This window comes from Talpa occidentalis, unplaced genomic scaffold (assembly GCF_014898055.3).
Source record: "Talpa occidentalis isolate TD23 unplaced genomic scaffold, MPIMG_talOcc4v2.1 talOcc4.7, whole genome shotgun sequence".
NCBI lineage: Eukaryota > Metazoa > Chordata > Mammalia > Eulipotyphla > Talpidae > Talpa > Talpa occidentalis.
Window position 1 is genome coordinate 24,320,167 of NW_023605083.1, and position 23,777 is coordinate 24,343,943.

The 23,777-nt window shown below is 34.3% G+C and overlaps 1 protein-coding gene across 23 annotated transcripts in view; it reads left to right on the plus strand.

The window, feature by feature from the left end:
- The window catches only part of RFX3 (regulatory factor X3), a 275,282-nt gene that overhangs the window by 138,486 nt on the left and 113,019 nt on the right, over window positions 1-23,777 (plus strand). For all 23 annotated transcript variants that reach the window (XM_037491495.2, XM_037491502.2, XM_037491503.2 and 20 more), the window contains one exon: window positions 12,569-12,666. In XM_037491495.2, coding sequence (XP_037347392.1) covers window positions 12,569-12,666 — 98 coding nt within the window. The remainder of the gene's footprint in view (window positions 1-12,568; window positions 12,667-23,777) is intronic.

A 23,777-nucleotide genomic window follows, 5' to 3' on the forward strand; every position in this document is an offset into this window, starting at 1 on the left:
GCAACAAGTTTTACTTGAAGTGTTTCTTCATTGTTTCACTCTTGTGAAAAATACTGAGCTAGATAAAATGTAATATACATACATTGGCAAAAACTTATGGGACCTGCTGGACCCCAGAGGTACTATATTAATAGTTTGCTTCAAAATTAATTTGACCACTAAAGTGCTAGTGCAATGGCTGCTATTCATTTAAGGATTTAGGTAACTAATAAATTGAACAATGAAGTAACTATTTCCATTTCATTATGTGAAATGAAAAAGTGGAAATTATTTGAGTAATATGTTTAAGAGTTTTATTTATGGTGTGGGACATATAGTGCAGTTTTTTCCTAGTATTTAGTCTTTTCAAACTGCCTGATGATTTTTGCTTTATCCAAAGTTCACTATATAGTGAATTTTATATAGTAAAATTATAGTATAATTTTTTACTAATGACTTAAATCGATTTAAAATGAAAACCTTATATTGCTTACCTAAATAAAAAACTAATATCCCTTGACACAAATAGTAGAGAACTATAAAATTAAAGAAAGCTAATATAGAGGCAGCTCTCCTCCCTGCCTTTGACTATGCAAGTGTCTCTCTTTTTCTTTCTCCTTTTCCTTTCTTCTTTTCCTAATAAACCTATCATTTTAAAATGTAAAATAAATAAATCTACAATGAAATAATACAGGAGTTGGCTATCTGCTCTTGCTTGGCAACACCTGACTCTGAGGTCTCCTTTCCCCTTAAAAAGTGAGATCAGGGATCGGAGGGAGGGAGGAGCACAGGGAACTGTGCTGATGGTGTATGGGTGCCTTGGGGAAGTAAATTCTATGGGGACTTAACCTGAGTGGGTGGGGGGAAGCAAATATTGTTAAAAAAAAGATTAGTATGAAGAGTAAAGCATGAGATGTGCATTTGTAACTCATTTTCTCTTCTCCTTTACCCCTAGAATAGTTTAACAGTTGTTATCCAGGATTGTAATATTTTTGAATTTGATATAATGACTTAAAAATGTATCTTTTTATGAGAATTTTAGCAAAGAGACATCTCCTGTCCCTTCAACTTTATGTTGTAGTCATCTAAAATCAAAATTTTGAAGTAAAGTTAGCATTTAAATTTCAAAAAAAAAAGTGAGATCAGGGCCTCTCTGGTGGCACAAGGGGTTAAGCACAGCACTGTGAAGCTATCTGCAGCCTCTGCTGCACAGGTTCGATCCCCAGTAGGCCAGGGAGCTACCCACGTTACGCAGCAGACCTCTCCAGTCTCACCCGTGCTTCCCTCAGCAATGTATTTCAGTCAGTCTTCCTGTTCTGCTCCCCACTCCATCTCTGGTGAATCCTCTCACCCTCTGCTCCTCTGGCCCATACCCCAGTTCTTGCCTGCATAAATAAATCAATCTTTAAAAAAAAGCGAGATCATTATATGCCAGAAGTAGTAAAGACTGAGACCTTCTTAATGACATATTAGAAAAATTAAAAGCAATTGAAAGTGAAATAAATTCTTAGTATATGGCTCATAGTTATTTAAATTTGTTTTTTTAATTTTTTTATAGATTTATTTTATTTATGCATACAAGAGCTAGGGTACAAGCCAGAGGGTGGAGGGGTAAGAGGATTCACCAGAAACAGAGTAGGGAACAGAACAGGCAGATCAATCGAAGTACACTGCTAAGGGGAGCAGCGGGCGAGTCAGGAGAGGTCTGCTGCACCATGTGGGTTGCTCCCTGGCCAGTTGGGGATCCAGCTTGTGCTGCAGAGGCTGCGGACAGCTTCACAGGCTACATCTTAACCTTTTGCGCCACCAGGCTCATAGCTATTTATTGCCTTGCCTCTGGACCACCATTGTCATTGATTGCACATTCACAGAAACACTGACATTGTGGAAAGAATTTCTAGAATTGGAATCAGAAAACTGGAATCAGTGGTGTCAGTCATTTACCATGCCTTTGGGTTGTCACTCTGTCTTTGTACTTATGTTATCGTTTAGAAAATGGGGTTGAAGTTTAAATCACCTGAGGGTTTTTGGGAGGTTTATTATATTATATTACTATACTATAATATAATATTATATTCATAATATAATGTTCATTATAATATTACTTATAATGAAGTAATATTAATAACACTAATAATAACATCAGCAAATTTAATAGTCATATATAGGTAACAGTTTCTTTTATTGAGGCATACAGTGTGTTTGTTAACAGCATATACATTTAATATATGCAGCATATACATTTAATAATTCTTGGCATCCACCATAAGGGAGTCAGCATCTTACTTTCTTGCAAATAATGTATCATTAATATAAACTAAATAAGTATGAATCTGCTTCTGTGTATTCTCAATAGGAAATACATTTAAAGCACATATTCTAGTGGTCAGTCTGGAGTTGCAAAACTTAATTTTATGCAGTGTTTCACCTTCAGATGTGCTGCTTACCTTTATTGATAGATTAACTAGAGAAGCCTCCTGTTTCAAAACCCTTCCTAACATTGCAATAATGTTGGTGTTCCTAGCTCATTTGCGCTTTGTAGTCACCATAGTGTTTTAGTAAAATTCCTTTCCCCAGAAATTATTACTTAGTTCAGGAGAATCTTTGTAATGGTCTGCTGGGCTGACAAGGGAAATAATGTGTAAGACAGAGTTATAATTATGATAAGAAGTATTCCTTGCTTTGTAGGAAGTAGTTGTTACTTTGTTCTTTAGACTCATAAAATTAGTTTTATATATTTTATATAATCATTGTATTTTTGTCATTGCAAAGTCATTCTAAATTCAGCCTTCTTTTAATCACCTCCCAGCTTCCTAAAAAGCTTAACTCTCTTGCCTTCGAAACTTGCCTTCATTGCTTCCAAGAAGTTTCTGCTCTTTGATGGTAGTCATATATTTTTTGAGAAATAAATGATGTGCTCTTAGGGATGATTTATTGAACAAATTCATTTTTCAATTGATTCCTTTGTTCTCCTATGGTCAGAAGTGCCAGAGAATGAGCTAGGACCCTTAGCACTATGTTTGCCTTCTTATGATTCTCCTTGAAGTCATAGTGTAATGAGAGTACTTACAGTTTTCTAACAGCTTCTGGTTGCCTGTAGCAATCGCATAGTTTTAGTAAATTATTTCCAAAGTTTAAGTTTCATGTTTAACTCTATCCCTGTTGAGAAAGCAGGCTTTGTAATGTTTATTGTATTTGAGTATGCTTAGAAGTATTATTTATTTACTTAAAATCTACTGTAAGAAAACTGCCTCACTGCCTCAAAAATCTGACACTTTCTAAACAGAAGAAGCTATACAGTTTTATATGTGATAGTCAGCTAACACAAGGCCAGTGAGTATATTTACAATAGTAGTGGGAAAATTCCATTTTATACATAAAATGAATTCTGTTTAAACTAACAATACACTGCTTTCCATAGTCCCATTTAGAATATTCTTTGAAGTGGAAGGGCTACCATTTTTAGAAGATTAAACTGGACCTTTGTAATTATCATTGAACATTCCAGGAAGAACTCTGTAAATTAATGTTAAAGATCTTGGCAAACTTCTGCTTATTTGTCAGTCAACACAGTGAGAGAAAATTTAACTAACATTATTTTCCCATTCTGCCCTGCCACTTTTGTCCACTGTGATCTTGTCATAAAATATAAATACCCTTTACCTGCATATTACTTTGAATATTCAGATCATTTGTAGGGTTCTTTTTTGGCAAGATTTAGTAAATAGACTTGTGACATATAATTTATTTTACTTTTAACCAATACTGAAAAGAATGATTTTAGGTTTGTGATTTCTTTTTCCATAAACCATGCCTGTTGAGGAAATGAGTTTTTCTTTTCTTGCATTTTCCCTTTTAGCTTACCAGCAAAGTACCCTCACAAGTTTTTGACTTCTTTCCTCAATCCCTAAATTTCCGTAAATTAAATGGCCTGAAAATATTGAATGAATTCTTTTCCTTCCCACTTCTTATAAAGTAACTTTTCTCATTAATTCTCTTCTGCTATTGTGGATGTCTTCCTTCCCTGCTCCCCTTTTATTAATAGCTGACCCAATGAATATCCCTTTCCTCCTGCTTCTCTTTTGGTTGGTCACACAGCAGTCTCTAACATTGCTGTGCTAATACCCTATGTTTTTAATCTGCGAAGGGCTCTTATATATCTCTTGTAGGTCTATTAAAATCAGCTTACGGCAGTTTCTGACAGTTCGCAGTATTAAGATTTGAAATGTTTGATGTTGACTAAAGGTGTAAGGAATGTTCTTGTATGAGAAAAGCAGTGAAGATCTTGACATAATAAAGAATTTTTACAAAAAGACTTATATTCTTCTTAGCTGACTAATAAGCTTAACAGTTATAAATTATTTCATTTACTATTAAAAGGGATTTCTGTTTTGAAGTGTGATTCATTTTATTTTTCTTGAAGCACATCCAAAATAACATATTGTATAAATTTGTCCTCAGAATACACCAATTGATTCTGTTGAACTAGCACATTTTCCTGTGGTATGTAATTTGTTTTAGTATTCACTTCTTTTATAAATTATAAGAATTAAGTATACAAAATAAATATAATTTAATACTATATTTGAATAGTAATAGGAGATGCATTCATTTAAATACGTGTCAGTAAGAGTGTTAAATTACTTAATTCATTTAGTGTTTGTGAGTATAAATACATTGTTGTATATTTTTCTATTTGGGGGAATACATTCCCCTGCAAATACACATTTTGGATAAATTTCTGGCATAGGATATTACTATGATTAGGCTTCTTAACTGCCAACATTTGGACATACCAGGTAACATTTAGAGGTTAGGTTGGTTTTCTTCACTGAGCAGTTAATGATGAATTATTGATTATTCCTGCTAATTCCACATTTGTCCATCTCTTTTCAATTCACATTTTGGCCACATATTGTTTATTAAAATTCAGAAGTGAAAAATTTGTTCACTCTCTTTGAAAACAATTCTATGAATTTATTTTGTGAAATAATTTCCTTATAGTTTATTTAAGTATCTACTTTTTGTCCCATAAAGACTTAGAAAAAGTAAAATATGGCAGTTTATAGGTTTCACAAAGGTTAATGGAAATACAGTTTATTGAAAATAGTAATGCCAACTAAATGCTACTTTCTTTATTTCTTTTAGCAGTGCTAATGGAGTAATTCCTGCCCTAAAATATGGCAAATAAGAAAATAGACTAGAGTAGAGAAAAAGTCAGTGGATATTTAAACAGAAATTAACATTTTATGTAGGAACAGTATTAAATAATATTTGAAAAAAATTGGATCACAATATATTATTTTAGGAAGAAAAAATAGCATGCAACTTCATTTTTAAAGTTTACCTTTAGACCTTAGTGATACATGAAAAGGCATTTCAAGTGATCACATCAGTCACTTTGGAAATAATAAGCATTCATTGGTGTTTCCATTATTTAAAAAAAACTAAAATGCTTATCCATATATAGAAGATACTGTAAATCTTACAAATAATCACTGGGCAGTTCATTTGCTACTTGCAGGGCATATTTAATCTTTGGTTAATTATTAAATATTTGTATGTGTTTACATTGTGTTGGGTCTTTGGATATGTACTAGCAACATAAAAATATGTTACTGCTCTGTATGTCAGCATGGACCAGGGGTGGGACTGGACTGAAATTCTTACATTCTTATTTTCTATTATCCTCCAAATTCTGTAACTGGATTTGTATGTCCCTTTTAGATGGATTCTACAAAGAACTCCTCCTGGATCTGATTGACTTTAGTTTGAGGTAGAAAGGAGTATTTCTGTGACTCTCCAGTCCACTTTTACTAATGATAGGGCCTCACTATCAAAAGAAGAAAACCTAATAACAAACCCTCGACTAAAAACCAAATAAATAAAAGACTTTCCAGGATCATCTCTTTGGTGAAATAAGATAGATATAGCTGAAGTAGTTATTTTTTTCCTTCCCCCTTTTTTTTGGTTCTTTTTCATTACTCTTGGTTTTTATTTATTTTTTTTTTTACTTTTTCCACTACCATTATACCCTTGAAAGGTATACTTCCTCAAACTGTAAATGCTGTGTTCAGTTCTACTTATCTCCATTACTGAGTTGTTTCAAGGTTCTCTTTTGCCTGTTTCTAATGATTGGTAGAAAAAGCATGTATACAGGATTATAATGAAAATTGAAAGTGCTGCAATTCAATATTTTTACAAATTTGGTCTTCCATTAGTTTTATAGGTATTATGGGCAAAGAATTGTACCCATTTGTGTGTTTTTTTTTTTTAAATTGTGCTGTAAATTCTTAATGTGATCAAGAAACATATTTATATATTACTATCTTAGATGAATTAGCATTGATCTAGACTTAATTTCCAAGATCTTGACTTTTTCTGAGTTTCATTTCCACTTAATTATAGAATCTCACAATTTGAGGGATCATAACAAATACATATTATGCATATTTATGTTGAAATCAAGTGGGATAGAAAGTTGAAATTTACATAAATGTAGAAGACAAGAGTCTTGTTTTTCAAAGTATTTATTTCACAAATTATTCAATATGTATTATAAATATCATATGCCTATATAATAGAGTAGGTATATTTTGATTTAAGGAAATTATTAACTTAAATAAATTGACTATCCCATTAAACTAATAGCTAGTGTCAGCACAAGGATGTGAAATCAGTTTTTTTTTTTTTCTTTTTAAAGATTTATTTATTTATTTATGCAAGCACTGGGTACAGTCAGAAGCGCGGGAGGGTGATAGAATTCACCAGGCCCAAAGCAGGGAACAGAACACACAGACTGACAAAATACAATGTTGAGGGTACCAGCGGGCGCTGCAGGAGAGGTCTGTGCACCAAGTGGGACCCTCACCGGCAGCCGGGGATCTAACCGGAGTTGCAGAGGCTGCAGTGCTCAACCACTTTGCCACAAGGGGAGGCCCAAAATCAGTTCTTTTAATTATAAATTCAGTGATATTGCCATCTCACTATTTTGGCTGCAACAGAGAAAACCAGTTGAAAACAAAAGCCACATGCCACCACCTATATTAATGACTACTAAGAGAGTGAAAGGAAAAGAGTCTCTTGTGGGAAAAAATAAAAAAATTTTTAGAGAAACTAAAATTTTAACCAAACCTTCAAGGAAATAGTGAATTTGTATTTGTTGATGATAGAATTTATATAAACAAAACAGCATGAACTATGAGTAGATAGCAAGAATGGGTAAAATTTCAATGGATGAATTTGAAAATTTTTATTAATACCTAGATGGTATTAATACAAAGATTTTGTATCCTAGTCTTAGTTATTTTTTCATCTAAAATGTAATAGAGAAGCATTTAAGAATTTAAACAGAGGGATTATTTTACATTTTTAAACGGCAAATCTGTCTCCTACCATTTAATTTGTATTATACTTGTATGTTTTATAAATGCTTTGTTGAACTGAGAAAGCTTTCTTCTCTCCTCACCTTTCTGAAAATCTGTCTTTTGTTTTATCATGAATGGATTTGAATGTTTCATGTTTTTACAGCATTTATATAGGTGGCTGTATTTATATTTTGTAGCTATGATAGATTACATTTATGCATGTTTAAATCTTGAACTGACATTGCATCCAGCATCTAAACTATACCTCAGTATGACATATTGCTTTATAAATTTATTGCTAGATTAGATTACCTATTAGAGATAGCAATATTTTAAAACAGTTTTGCATTTATGTTTATGAGGGAAATTATTACATAGTCTTGTCTTCTTATAATGTCTTTTCTGGTTTTAATCTCAAGATAAGGCCAGCCTCATTTAAAAAAACAAAACTGGGAGATGTTCCCTTACTTCTTATTTGTAAAAACCACTTGTGTTAGATCAGTGTTTTTTTGTCTAGAAAATGTTTGATGGAATTCACCAGTGAAGCCATCTGGACCTGGAATTTCTGCTGTGTGAATAAATTCAATTTTACGAATAAACTCAATTTCATTTAACTATAGCATTTGGAGGGCCAGTTTTAGAAGTTTGGGCCATTTGTGGACTTATACATTTAATTTAGATAGTTGAATTTATTAGCATTAAGTTGTCTTTATTATCCTTTAAAAAAACCTTTACTGTGTGTATCAATTCACTTTTTAACCTTGATATTCACAGTTTATCTTTCCTTTTTCTCTTGATAAGTCTACCTTAGTGTTTATAATTGATTTTTTTTTTTTTAATAAATTTTATTGTTATATTCCCCATACAATTGCAGCCCCCCCATTCTGACCCCAATCCCTCCCCTCCCACCCCCGCCCCCTAAAAGTGTCTCTGGTTCATAGTTTTTTGTTGATTTTGATTTTCACTTTCTTATAGTTATTCATTTTCCTGGTCCCTTATTTAAGTTTTCTAGATTCCTGCTATGAGTGAGACCATCCGGTATTTTTCTTTTTCTTTTTGGCTTATTTCGCTGAGCATGATCCCTTCCAGCGCCATCCATGTTGCTGCAAATTGCATGTGTTTATCTTTCTACTGTTTTTTAGATTTCTCTCAATGCTTTTTACTTTCTATTATTTCTTTTCTCCTCACTTTTGACTTAATTTGTTCATTTCCCCCAATTTGTGGCTCTAATTGTGCTTTTCAAATTGTACTCTTCAAAAATGCACATTATGTTTTCAGTGTCATTCAATTCAAAATATCTTCTGATTTCCCTCATGATTTCTTCAGTGAACCATAGATTACATTAAAGTATTTTTTTCGTTATATAAATATTTAAGGATTTTCCAAATATCTTTTGTCTTTGATTTCAGATTATTTTTGGTTAGAAAACATGCCAATTTGTTTTAATCCTTTTAAATTTGTTAGGGCTTGTTTTATTCTGCAACATTTGAGCTTTCATACTGTGTGCTCATGTGTTCATGTGTGTTGATGTGTGTTTATTTTAGTGTTATTACAAAGATCATATGAAAGTTATTTAGGTGAAGTTGGTTGATAATTTCACTATCTACTGATTTTCTGGATTTTGGTCTGTCAATTATGGAGAGATGAATGTTGAAATCTCCAGTTTGTAACTGGATTTTTTTATTTTGTTTTTCAGTTCTTTCACTTTTCACTTCATGTGTTTTGAAGTACTGTTCTTAGATTCAAAGATATATAGGATTTATTATTTTTTCTTGATAATTTTCTTAGTGAAATATTCCTGCTTATCTTTTGTAATCTGTCTTTGAGAGCACTTTGACAGATATTATAACCATTCCATCTTATGATTGGTGTTTGTAAAACTTGACTTTACATCCTTTTATTTTTAACCTGTTTCTGTATATGTGAAAGTGTGTTCTTGTGGAGAGTATATAATTAGATCTCATATTTTTATCTATTCTGATGGTCAAGATTTAAAGCTTGTACATTATGTAATTATCAATATCATTCTATTTAATTTAGCATCTTATTATTTCTTTCTGTTGATCCTATTTACTCTTTTATTACCGCTATTACAACCTTCTATTGGTACATTTTGTGTTTTTCTAGTATTGCCTTTTACTGTCACCATTAGCTATTGCTGCTTTTTTATTTGGTGTTTTATCTACAATATTTGGTATAGATCTTAAAATTTATCACTGTCTGTGTTCAATTAATATTATTCTACTTAATATACAAGAATATTACAGAAGTGTATTTTCATTTCCCATCCTGTCTTTAGTATTATTTTTGTCATACATCCATTTCATGTTTACATGTGTGGTGAATCCATTATATACTGTTAACTATTTTTGCTTTTCAAACCAATTATCTTTTATAGAAGTTAGAGGATGAGAAAACAAAGAAGAAATACTTTAATTTACCTACACATTATTTCTGGTGTTCTTCATGATTTGTGTGAATCCAACTTTCCATGAGAGATTATTTTTCTCCATTATTTTCTCCATTATTCTTCATTGGAGGTCTGCTAGAGAAAAATTCTCTTAGTTAATGTTTGTCAAAAAAGGATTTCCCCTTCATTTTTGTGGGATATTTCATTGGTTATATAATTTAGGTTGATATGTTTTTCTCATTACTTTAAAGATGTAATTTGACTGTCTTGTGCATGCTTTATTTTTAACTGGGAAGTTTTTAGTCATTTTAGTACTTTGTATATCATGTGTCTTTTTGTATGTCTGCTTTTTAAAGTTTTTTCTGCTTACCACTGTTTTTGTCAGGTTAATTATGATGCATTTGGTGTGATTTTCTTTATATATTTGTACATATTGAGCATTTAAGATGTTAATATTTTTAATAAATTTTTACCACTCGGGCCACCCCGGTAGCGCAGTGGTTGAGCGCTGGATTGTGAAGCTGCCTGCAGCCTCTGCAGCACTGGTTCGATCCAAGGCCGCCAGGCGAGGGTCCCACATGGCGCGCAGACCTCTCCTGCTGCCCGCTGCTCCCCTCAGCAGTGTACTTCATCAGTCTGCCTGCTCTGCTCTCCATTCTGGCTCTGGTGAATTCTCTCACCCTCCTGCGCTTCTGACTGTACTCAGTGCTTGTATATATAAATAAATAAATTAAAAATAAGTAAATAAATAAAAATTAAAAAAAAATTTCTATCACTCTTCCTTAAATATATTTTCTTTCAGATACTTGAAAGTATGATTTTTCTGTAATTTAATCACTCCACTTTTCAAAAGTCCTTACGATTTTTCCTTGTAACTTTTTCCTCTTATAAGCTGTATTTTTTATAATACTGTACAGTAATTCCTCTGATGTATATTTCTGTAGAAGAATTCACAAAGTTGTTAAATATCTGCCTGTTAATATATTGCCTTCCTAAATGTTTTTTTATATATTATGTTACCATTAAAATATAGGAGTCAAAGCTCTTTGAACAAACTGTTGATTCCAAATCTAGCACAAGAAATAATAAGAGATAAGGGCCTCCCTGGTGGTGCAGGCGGTTGAGCGCAGTGCTGTGAAGCTGTCCACAGCTTCTGCAGCTATAGTTAGATCCCTGTGGGCCTCTGAGCAACCCACAAGGCGCAGCTGACTACTCCTATCTCGCCTGCTGCTCCCCTCAGCAGTGTATTTGAGTCTGTCTGCCTGTTCTGTTCCCCGCTCTGTCTGGTGTCCTCTCACCCTCCCGCACATCTGGCCTGTATCCTGGTTCTTGTATAAATAAATAAATCTTTTTAAAAAAAAAGAAATATAAGCGATAAATCTGGAACATTGCATCACAACAGAGAGAAGGGGAGTTAAAGATTAATGCAGTCATGCAAAAGAGTCAAGAGACAGGTTCCAGTTGAAGGAAACACCACTAGTCAAAGGTGAAGCATTTTTTGCATGTGAAAAGATTGGCATAATTTTAACACCTCAAATATATTCAAGAGCCAAAAATCAAAAAGAGATAAACCCAAGGAAACTAAAAACCACATTGTTCACCTTGAGAGGGAGATAGGGAATAAAATCATTTTTTTAAATACTGATAAAGAGTCACACATTTATCCTACTCTTCCTGTATAAGCCTTATTTGAAAGTAACCAAATAATTCATGAGAAGACTCTCTTTGTAAAAGTCTACTAATGAATGAAGGAAATAGAAATAGAGTGTCACAAGTTTGCTGTCTTTATCAAAATAATCTCTCTCTAGAATTTTATCGTCACTGACTGCTAGTATCTCAGGTAAAGCATGTGTAGGAAGGAGGAAGTATTGTAATAAAAGGAACCAGCTGACACTGCGTAGTCCTGCTGTCCAGAAGTAACAGTGCAGAAAGAGAACAACCAGTTTTCACATGGCAACTGTCATTTTCCAATAGGAAATTCATAGCTTTTCAAAAATTTTTCTTGTTCAGACCCTCAGTATATCTACCAAGTTAGGATGTAGGGGAGATAGAGAAACTTTCTTAATGACCTCTCAGAGTTGCTATCAGCCAAACCTAGGATTACAAAAATTCTATGAGATAAATGATCCCATTTCTTCAGAATATAACTAGGCGAGTCCTAAAAGGACAAGGAAACTGTTTTAAGAGATTTAAAAAAAAAAGATGGGAGAGGAGCTGGCAAGCAAATGTAGTATGTCAACCTTATTTGGACTCTGATTTGAACAAACCAACTATTAGGAGACATCATAATAGGGAAATTTAAACAATGGCTGGATTTTTCAATGATATTAAAGAATTGTTAATGTCTTATATGTGATATTAGAAATGTGTTTGTGTTAAAAATAGTTCTTATTCCTTAGAAACAAATTGAAATGTTTACCAATAAAATGATAAAATCTGCAACTGCTTTTGAATAATCCCATGAGGAGATAAGTGGGGGACATCTATTGAAAATTATCTTTAATGGGGAGTACACGTGTTTATTGTGCTATATTTCCTGTGTTTGAGTATTTGTAATTTTACTTATGAATTTTTAAATTTAAGAAATAAAAGCTTTTACAAATTATGTAAAGAAATTTCGCAATTCATCAAAATATTTGAGAAGCTTTCAAAAGTTTTCACCCTAAGCATTTAAAGTGTGTCTTGCGTGTGTGTTTGCATGAATGTTATGGAATTTATTCAACATAAATTCTACAGTTAGTTTGGATATAACATGTATTTTTTTCTTGAAATTGGCATGAATCAATTAGTTTTCATCATGTTTGTTTTTCAGGTACAGCAGGTACAGACTGTGCAGCAGGTACAACATGTCTATCCAGCTCAGGTGCAGTATGTGGAAGGAAGTGATACTGTCTATACCAATGGAGCAATGTAAGTTTATGTGTAGGAGGTTTTTTTTTTTAATTCTCCAAGTTGGTTAGAGAAAAATAACATACTTTCTGACATCTCTCTGTTTGAAAATTGTTTCCTTGTTTTCACAATTATATTTTACTAGAACAGTTATCGAAATTCAGCTAATATGTTGATCTTTGTCTTTGACTAAGAATATGTGCTCGTTTTTCTCCTGATTACCCAGTAGAATATTTTAAACAATAAAAATTGTTATAATCTTTAATGGTTTTCCCTAGGTTGAAAAAACATGTATCTCTTGTTGATTATTTCTCATTTCTTACAATAATCACCTTTGAAACCTATCTTTTATCTTTATAATAAGGTGAATTTGTGTGTGTTCATCTGTAAACTAATATAAAACTAGTATTTATATTATTTAATTTATTAAATTAGGTACTCATGTCAACTTGTAAGCTTCATGAGGTCAAAGAATTTTGTCTTTTTTATTTCCCCCCCCCAATACAATAAAACAGCTAAAGAGTGTATGGCACACAGGAATAATTCAATTATTGTTACCTGTTATTATAACTAACGAAAAACTTTGGGATCCTGGTTTAATTATTGTATTATTATTATTATAATCATGTGAAGATACTTAACTATTCTGATCCTCTCACTATTCGTTCCCGAGAAGTGGGAGACAAAGAATCTCTCTTATTGGTTTGTTGTAAGAATTTGAGAATATATTTAAAGCAGCTAAGACAGGACTTGACATACAGTGGATGGCACCAAACTGAAAGCTCTTCATAGTGACCTTGCACTCTTTTCTCACTTGATTGTGGTTACTAAGCCTATCAACATCACCACCTGCCTTTAAACCTCCATTACCTATAAATTGCAGATATTTCCCTAAATACTGCTCTTTCATGTCTGTATATGTGGTTTGTTTTCTGTGCTAGAATAACATTCTATGTTTTGTCTCCTTTCTTCTCCCCTCCTACCCCCAGTCTGATGTGATCTATGTAAACTCATACATTGTTCTGTCCAGACTCCCCTCTGCAGTTAATTTATCCTACCTCTATAGGGTTAAGGATAGAGCAAAAACAGCACCATATAACTTTCATCTCAGGCATGGTACTGTGAATCCATGTTTATATTTATCATACTAGGAAAAGCTCTTCCTGAGTGGAATCTGTTGTCATTTTGTTATTTATGTACATCTATTTAGGTGATTGGTACATAGTAAAGGGTCAATAAATTTCAGTTACTCTGGTGAACCTATAGTTATTTATGTATTTTAGACACACAATGAATATGTTTTACCTATTTGTTGTATAGGGCTATGGCCTCCTAAACACTGCTTATAAAATCTCTGCCATAAATGCAACTACTGTTGCATTTACACTAAATTTAAAAAAAAATGAGATGCCCATCATCTAAACCTTTATGTTATCAGGAAAAATGTTTTTCTAGACCCACATGAGATATATTCTCACACCATGAGAATGGCACATATTAAAATGACCCTCAGCAACAAGTGCTGGAGAGGCTATGGAAAGATAATGACCCTACTACACTGTTGATGGGAATGTACACTGGAGCAGCTATTTTAGAAAACAGTTTGGATTTACCTTAAAAAACTAAAAAAGATAATACCATATGAACTAGCAGTCCCACTTTTGGGTATCTATAAAGAGAACATGAAACCATCAACTCAAAAAATCACAGTCTCTACAATGCTTATTATAACATTATTTTAATAGTTACACTGGAATGAATATATACATATATATATATATATGGAGAGAGAGAGAGAGATTGCTCCACTTGAAAATCTCCGACCTATATATAATTGTGTATATTTAGGTGTATTGTCTAGATATGTAGGTGTACATAACAGTATGCTACATATTTCTGGGAAGCAGAGGCAGTTTACATCAGCTGGCTATATGCTAGAGAAAGATGACATTTTTAGAAATGGCGGGATGGGTGCCATGGAATCTCAGTTCTATCAGTATATTCCTCCATTTGGTTTTAATTTAGAGCTGCTAAGCCAGATTCAGGCTAAGCTAGCAGAAGACAATAGGAAATGTATCTATAGAACCATCAAACTGTGCTTCCCTTTAGTCTGTTGCTGTTATTGGTTTAGCTGCTCAAGGATATCAGAACCAAGATTTTCTGGCATGATCAGAAGATGTCTGCTTTACTTAAAACCATCACTTTCGGTGATATTTATGTTGGAGTTATGCAGTCACAAGCCAAGAAACACCTAACGCTACCAGAAACTGAAAAAGGTGAAAAAAGGATTTCCTCAATTGTTGGAGCTAGCAAACTATCAACACAGTAATTTGGACCATGGTCTGCAGAACTATGAGCAGATAATTTTCTGTTTTTGTAAGATACCTAGTTTGTGGGGGCCTCCCTGGTGGTGTAAGGAGTTAAGTCTCAACACTATCAAGCTGTCTGCAGCTACAGTAGCAGGAGTTTGATCCCCGGCCTGGAAACAACCCACATGGCGCAGCAGACCTCTCCTGTCTTGCCCGCTGCTCCACTCAGCAGTGTATTTCAGTAGATCTGCCTATTCTGCTCCCCACTCTGTCTGTGGAGAAACCTCTTACCCCCCACCCCTCTGGCCTACATCCCAGTTCTTGTATGCATAAATCAAATAAATCTTTGGGAAAAACCCCATCACATTTGCATTCTAGACAGCAAGAAGAGGAAAAGTAGAAGAGAATACAGTCTTTCCACAAACTCCCTGCTCCTTTTTGCTTTCATCTCATTGAATGGGCCAAAGCTCTTATATAATAATGATTAATTGCAAGGGAATCTGGGGATGTGATTTCATAGGTTTCATGCCTGTACAGTACACCTAACAAGGGAAAAGGAAATTGGAATGGGTGTTGAGAGAATTAACTCCACAGTGTCTATTATAAAGTCATTTATCATTGGTCGAAAGTAACTGAAATTGCTAATGTGTGGCTTTGTGAAACTTAATACAACCTGCTTCACTTTTTTAAACTATAAAATAGATAGGTTATCCAAAGTATAGTGTATATTCTGGTTATATTTTTTCATTTTTCTCTCTTTTTAATGAATCTGAACTCTGTATTATCTTGTACATTTTTAAACTATCCTAACACTGACCTTTCAGGTATTCTATATAATAGGTGAATGTAAGATCAATAAATTCATTCACTCATGAGTTAGAAAAATATCATCTCTAAAATGGACTCTAAGCAACTGTATGACCTGTTTAAATGCCAAAATGGTACTTAAGTATTTAAATGGCATCAAAGTAAATATTCAGTACCAAACATGTATTTGCTATTGCTCAGTACTGTTCTTGGTTAGATCATGACTAATGAGGTCTAGGCTTTTTTTCACTTGCCACAAAGTCCAATTAGGTTTGGTCTCCTTGTGTATTCCCATGGCATAGATATGTACCCTTGGTTCAGAGAAAAGATGGCATCTTGAAAAACCTTTCATTACTAATAAGTGTAATTTTTTTTAAAGATTTTTCTTTATCATACAAGAACTGGGGTGTAGACCAGAAATGTTGGGGGGTGAGAGGATTCACCAGAGACAGAGTGGGGAGCAGAACAATCTGATCTCCTGAGGGGAAATATACTGCTGAGAGGAGCAGTGAGCAAGATAGAAGTCTGCTGTACCATTTTACTTATCGCCCTGGCTGAGGATCGAACTCACGCTGCAGTGGCTGGTGATAGCCACCAGGGAGGCCCTGATAAGTGTAATTTTTTACTCAAGATTCTATGATACCATTTTTTTTAATTTATTAAAGAAACATGGTATTACAATGAATTATACACAAAATTTCACTTGTTAGTAGACTTTGAATATTTTTTTTCAAATGTAACAAATTTTATCTATAATTTTGTAGTGCTGACTATGTAAAGCTTTCATCTCTACTCTTCCCTTTTGGGTCTTTACACTCCATCTTTTTAATTAGTACACTCCCATATGTGTTAGGAGGGATTATTCCATATTCTTCTATTGCACCATACTGGATTAATAACCATCTAGAATTTGATGCATGCTTAGTAAGTACTGGTTCACAGATGCTCTTGTCACCAGCCCTCAATGAGATATGTCATCACTTATAAAAATGTGTAATCATTATAATTTGATGATACTAAAGTGTTTACCTGGTTCTTGCTATGACTATGGACAATTACTGCCAGTATAACAGGCTTAACAGTAGGAGTTAGTGAGTGAGCATATATTTCAATTGAGCAATTGGAACTGCATTACAGTAGCTAGAATTGGGATAAAATATCTTTTTACTCAAGGGAGAATGTAACTTAATTCACTTTTGTTCTGTTTATTTTATTATTGCTTCTGTAGTCACCTAGGCTATACCATTTGCAATATTTGAAGATTTTTCCAAAGACTGGATCATACTTTTGTCCATTTCTACAGATACTTATAATTTATGATCCTAAGCATTTGAATACTATACTTAAACCAGCTGAGAATCATTGCGTATCAGGTAGAGAGAATCCAATTCAATTCAAATTTCTTGATGTATTATCAATTTTTTAGTAAAATGATTTCCCCCCACTCTTTCTTTGACTCACTTTCCTCCCACTCTCTCCTGTTATGTTAATCAAAGTGGAAAATAAAGACAACATATTCTATCATGTCCAAATTAAGAAATATAAAAAAATATTTGTTAGAAAATTTTTTGCCTACTGTTTAGTGATGATTAGTGTTTTAATATGCCATATGTTGTATGGGTATGTGTGTAATAAGACTTGACTAGTTGGAAGCCTTCCCATAATTTTACCAAACTGCTTTACAAAATGTTAGTCCCATAAAAGAGTTCTGTGGCTTTATATCTAGGGAAACATTGCATGAAGGCTCTTCTTTTGAGGACTCTGAATTACTATGTCTTTGAAAGCTTTGACACCTGAGGACGTAGGATACTCCTATTTTTGAATCATACACAGATTGAAAACCAGTGTTACCTTAATGAAAATATAAAGACTGAGACATCCTGTAGAAAATAAACAGTGTTTTAAAAACTCAACTACTGTTGTAAATAGTTCTGCAGTGAACAAAAGTATGCATCATATCCCTTTGAATTAATATTTTTGTTTTCAGTAAGAAACCTAAGAGTGGAATTGCTCGGTCATATGGTAAATCTATTGTTAGTATTTTGAGAGATCTTACAGCGTCTAGAACAGTGTACATTCCCATCAACAGTGTATGAGAATTCCTTTATCTTTAAATCTTGCCAATACTTGTTGTTTCTGGTTTTTTAATATGGACCATTCTTACAAAGGTATGATATTATATTGTTGTGTTTTTTGATTTGCATTTCCATGATTAGGAGTGATGGTGAGCATTTTTTCATGTGCATATTAGCCTTTCATATGTCTTTTGAGAAGTGTCTATTTAGCTCTTCTGCCCATTAGTATTTTAATTATTGCAGCACTGTTTACAATAACCAAGTTATGGAAGTAACCTAAGTGCCCACAGACAGATGAGTGGATTAGGAAGATGTGGTATATATGTGCGCTATAAACTTTAACCTTTTGCGACATGGATGAAACTACAGGGAATTATGCTAAGTGTAGTAAGTCTGAAGGAGAAATATAAGTACCAAATGGTATCACTTACATGTAGAATAAAGATAAGCAAAACAAGGTGTCAAATCAAAACAAACCCTAGAAATCTACTGTAGAATTGAGGCTTCCAACTGTCCTTAGGGAGGCTGAGAAAGTAAAGTGGGAAGGGGTCACAAAGAACATGGTGGTCTTTTGGTGCCTAGGTAGTGAGTGTGGTGTGGTGAACTCTGAAGAATGTGATCCTGTGCCTCTAAATCATATACAATATTGTAAGCAAATGTTACCTCAGTTTAAAAAAAAAAACCCCAATCACACGAATCTTATCTAAATAATATCTAATAACACCACATTGTATAGTTTGGGAGGTAGTGCATTATTAATATTTTCACAATGAATAGATTTATTCAAACTCCATAAGCATGTGTATAGGACTTACATTTTTTTTTAAAGATTTATTTATTTATACAAGCACTGGGTACAGTCAGAAGCGCAGAAGGGGGAGAGAATTCACCAGAGCCAGAGCAGGGAGCAGAACAGGCAGACTGATAAAGTACACTGCTGAGGGGAGCAGCAGGCGGCAGGAGAGGTCTGCGCGCCATGTGGGACCCTCACCCGGTGGCCGGGGATTGAACCGGCGCTGCAGAGGCTGTGGGCAGCTTCACAACCCAGCGATCAACCACTGCCCCACTGGGGAGGCCTCTAGGACTTACATTTTTAAAATAATCATTTCTCAGATACCAAGTTTCCTGAAACTACCCAATTATTTTTTTCACATAATTTTAAAATGATTAATAGGGAAACTTAAAAGCAATTTTCTTCAAGTTCCCTTTTCATATTATATGAAATAGTTTCAGGAATTGCAGGTACAATAATGCCTCTATCATTCAAATAATCTCTTCTTAGAAGAAATGGTTATGGAATGTATGTAATTGAGACAGAAAGAATACATTCTTCATTATGCTTCTACAAAAATACTCACTCAAACTGATATAATATGGTTTGTGAATCCACAGGCCATTTCAATTTTAGGAAGTAAGCTGGTTACTTAGGAATATTTTGGAGAGAGAAATTACCGTTTTATGAAACGAGTATGGAAATCTCTCTACAACTAGAGAAGGGTCCATTTCATTAGTCACCTATCAGTTCTCATCTGTCCAAATCGAGAAGACTTGGAAAACATGGCTTCTCAGAATACCATATTTGGAAAGGTTATACAGATCATTTATTCCAGTTCTTCCACTTTCCAAAGGAGTAAACTGAGGACCAGAGATTTGTCTGCCTAGTTACTGTAAAGAGTTTGTATTCCCTGTTCATGGTCCTTTCCAGTGACCTGTAGGTTATGTTTTTTTGGTTATTGGGTGATTAGAAGAAAAAGTTTGGCCTAATACCAAAAAAAATTTAGTAAATTTTATACATTAATTGTATATATTTTTTTAAATAATAAATTTTATTTTTATATTCCCCATACAATTGCAACCCCCCCATTCTGACCCCAATCCCTCCCCTCCCACCCCCCACCCCCTCAAAAAGTGTCTCTGGTTCATAGTTTTTTGTTGATTTCGATTTTCACTTTCTTATAGTTATTCATTTTCCTGGTCCCTTATTTAAGTTTTCTAGATTCCTGCTATGAGTGAGACCATCCGGTATTTTTCTTTTTCTTTCTGGCTTATTTCGCTGAGCATGATCCCTCCCAGCGCCATCCATGTTGCTGCAAATTGCATGTGTTTATCTTTTTTGAATGCTGAGTAATATTCCATAGTATATATGTACCATATCTTCTTGATCCAGTCATCTATTTTTGGGCATTTGGGCTGTTTCCAAAGCTTAGCTATTGTAAATAGTGCTGCTATAAACATAGGGGTGCAGGTGTTCTTTGGAATTGATGTTTCTGTGTCCTTTGGGTAAATACCTAGGAGTGGAATTGCTGGATCATATGGAAGCTCTATGTTTAGTAGGTCCAGAAATCTCCACACAACTCTCCATAGTGGTTGGACCAGTTTGCACTCCCACCAGCAGTGCAGGAGAGTTCCTTTTTCTCCACATCCTCGCCAACATTTGTTGTTGCTAGTTTTTTTAATATGTGCCATTCCCACTGGTGTAAGATGGTATCTCATGGTAGTTTTGATTTGCATTTCCCTGATGACAAGTGATGTTGAACATTTTTTTATATGCCTGTTGGCCATTTGCATTTCCTCTTCAGAGAAGTTTCTTTTTAGCTCTTCTGCCTATTTTTTGACTGGATTATTTTCTTTGTTGTTGTTGAATCTCATCAGCTCTTTGTAGATTTTTTTTTTTTTTAAAGATTTATTTATTTATTTATACAAGCACTGGGTATAGTCAGAAGCATGGGAGGGTGAGAGAATTCACCAGAGCAGGGAGCAGAGCAGGCAGAAGGACCCAAGTACACTGCTGAGCGGAGCAGCGGGCGGCAGGAGAGGTCTGCGCGCCATGTGGGACCCTCCTCCGGTGGCCGGGGAGCAGCCGGGGATTGAACCGGCGCCGCAGAGCCTGCGGGCAGCTTCGCAACCCAGCGCTCTACCTCTGCGCCACCAGGGAGGCCCATCTTTGTAGATTTTTGTGATCAGTCCTGTATCATTAGTATTGTGTGCAAAAATGTTCTCCCAGTTGGTGGGGTTTCTCTTTGTTTTTGTTATTGTCTCTTTTGCTGTGCAGAAGTTCTTTAATTTGATGTAGTCCCAGCTGTTTATCTTTGCCTTCACTATCACTGCTTTGGATGATGTGTCTGTAAAGATGTCTTTGATGTGCATATCACGTAGTGTTTCGCCTATATTTCCTTCTATGTATTTTATGGTTTCAGGTCTTATGTCTAGTTCTTTATTCCATTTTGAGTTGATTTTTGTGTATGGTGTGAGGTAGTGGTCAAGCTTCATTCTTTTGCATGTAGCGACCCAGTTTTCCCAGCACCATTTATTGAACAAACTTTCTTTGCTCCAATGCATATTCTTTGCTCCTTTGTCCAAGATTAGTTGACCATAAATCTGTGGGTTTATTTCTGGATTTTCTATTCGATTCCATTGGTCTGTATGTCTGTTCTTGTTCCAATACCATGCAGTTTTGATGACTATGGCTTTGTAGTATAGTTTGAAGTCTGGGAGTGTGATGCCTCCATTCCCTTTTTTTTTTCAGGAGAGCTTTGGCTATTGGGGTTTTTTGTGATTCCATATGAATTTCATCAATAATTGTTCTATTTCTTTGAACAATGACATTGAAAATTTGATTGGAATAGCATTGAATCTGTATATTGCTTTTGGTAGGATGGCCGTTTTAATAATGTTTATTCTTCCAATCCATGAGCAGGGGATGTCTTTCCATTTCTTTGTGTCTTCTTCTATTTCTTTTAACAGTGTTTTATAGTTTTCTTTGTATAGGTCCTTTACCTCTTTTGTTATATTTATTCCCAAATATTTGATTTTTTTTGTTTTGATAATAAAAGGGATAGATTTTTTTATTTCTTCTTCTTCAGATTTATTGCTTGTGTATAGGAAGGCTACTGACTTTTGCGTGTTGATTTTGTATCCTGCCACTTCACTGAACTGATTGTTGAGTTGAATTAGTTTTTCTGTGGAGTTTTTGGGGTTCTCTATGTATATTATCATATCATCTGCAAATAGTGATAGTTTGACTTCTTTTCCTATTTGGATTCCTTGTATGTCTTTCTCTTGTCTTATTGCTCTGGTTAGGACTTCCAGTTTTATATTGAAAAGCAGTGGTGAGAGTGGACATCCTTGTCTTGTTCCAGATCTTAATGGAATTGCTTTCATCTTTTCACCATTGAGAATGATACTGGCTGTTGGCTTGTCATAGATGGCCTTTATGTTGTTGAGGTATGTTCCTTGTATCCCAAGAATTTCAAGGGCTTTTATCATGAATGTGTGTTGCACTTTGTCGAAAGCTTTCTCAGCATCTATTGATATTATCATATGGTTTTTATATTTCTTTTTGTTGATGTGTTGGATAACGTTGGTTGATTTTCGGATGTTGAACCATCCTTGTGTCCCTGGAATGAATCCTACTTGGTCGTGGTGAATTATCTCATGGATACATTGTTGGATTCTGATAGCTAAAATTTTATTGAGGATTTTTGTATCAGTATTGATTAGGGAGATTGGCCTGTAGTTTTCCTTTTTTGTGTTGTCCTTGTTTGGTTTTGGTATTAGTGTAATGTTGGCTTCATAGAACGTGTTTGGTATTGTCCCTTCCTTCTCAGTTTTTTGGAAGAGTTTGTGAAGGATAGGCACTAATTCGTCTCTGAATGTTTGGTAGAATTCATTTGTAAATCCATCAGGTCCTGGGCTTTTGTTTTTGGGGAGGTTTTTGATTACCATTTCAATTTCGCTGCTTGTAATTGGTCTGTTTAGGTGTTCTATTTCTTCTTTATCTAGCTTTGGGTGATTGTAGAGTTGTAGGAATTTGTTCATCTCCTCTAGATGTTGAACTTGTTTCCATATAACTGTTCATAGTAGTTACTGATTATTCTTTTGATTTCTGCTGTGTCCGTTGTGATTTCTCCTCTTTCATTGATGATCCTGTTTATTTGTGCTTTCTCCCTTTTTCCCTTTGTGAGCCTGGCTAGGGGTTTGTCTATTTTATTGATTTTTTCAAAGAACCAGCTCTTGGTTTCATTGATCTTTTGGATTGTTTTTTTAGTTTCAATTTCATTTATTTCTGCTTTGGTTTTTATTATTTCTTTTCTTCTACTGGTTTTGGGATTTTTTTGTTGTTCTTTTTCTAGATCTTTGAGCTTCAAGATTAGGTTGTTTCTTTGAGTTCTTTCTTGTTTCTTGATGTGAGCTTCTATTGCTATATATTTTCCTCTTATGACTGCTTTTACTGCATCCCATACATTTAGGATATTGTTGTCCTCGTCATTCAATTCAAAGAATTTTTTAATTTCTTCTTTGATCTCCTCATTAGTCCAGTGGTCTTTCAGTAGTGTGGTTTTTAATCTCCATGAGGTAAGAGAGTTCCTTGCCTTCTTTTCATGGTTTATTTCTAGTTTGATGCCTTCATGGTCAGAAAAGATGGTTGGTATAATTTCAATCTTGGTGTATCTGTTGATGTTTGTTTTGTGCCCCAGTATGTGATCGATCCTGGAGAATGTGTGCGCTTGAGAAAAAATGTGTACTCCGTTTTTTTGGGGTTTAGTGTTCTATAGATGTCTGTTAAGCCCAAATACTCTAGGTCCTTATTTAGAGCTTTAGTTTCTTTACTTATTTTTTGTCTTGTTGATCTATCCATTGTTGATAGTGGTGTGTTGAAGTCTCTTACTACGTATGTGTTTTCTCTGATGTCTGTTTTCAGAGAGGACAACAGTTGTCTGATATATTTTGGTGTGCCTTCGTTTGGTGAGTATATGCTAATGAGTGTTATTTCTTCTTGAGTTATTGTTCCCTTAATCATAATGTAGTGACCATTGGGGTCTCTTTTTATTTTTTTGAGTTTGAAGTCTGTTTTATCTGATATAAGTATAGCTGTTCCTGCTTTCTTTTTTGTTCCATTTGCTTGTACGATTGTTTTCCATCCTTTAACTTTGAGTCTATT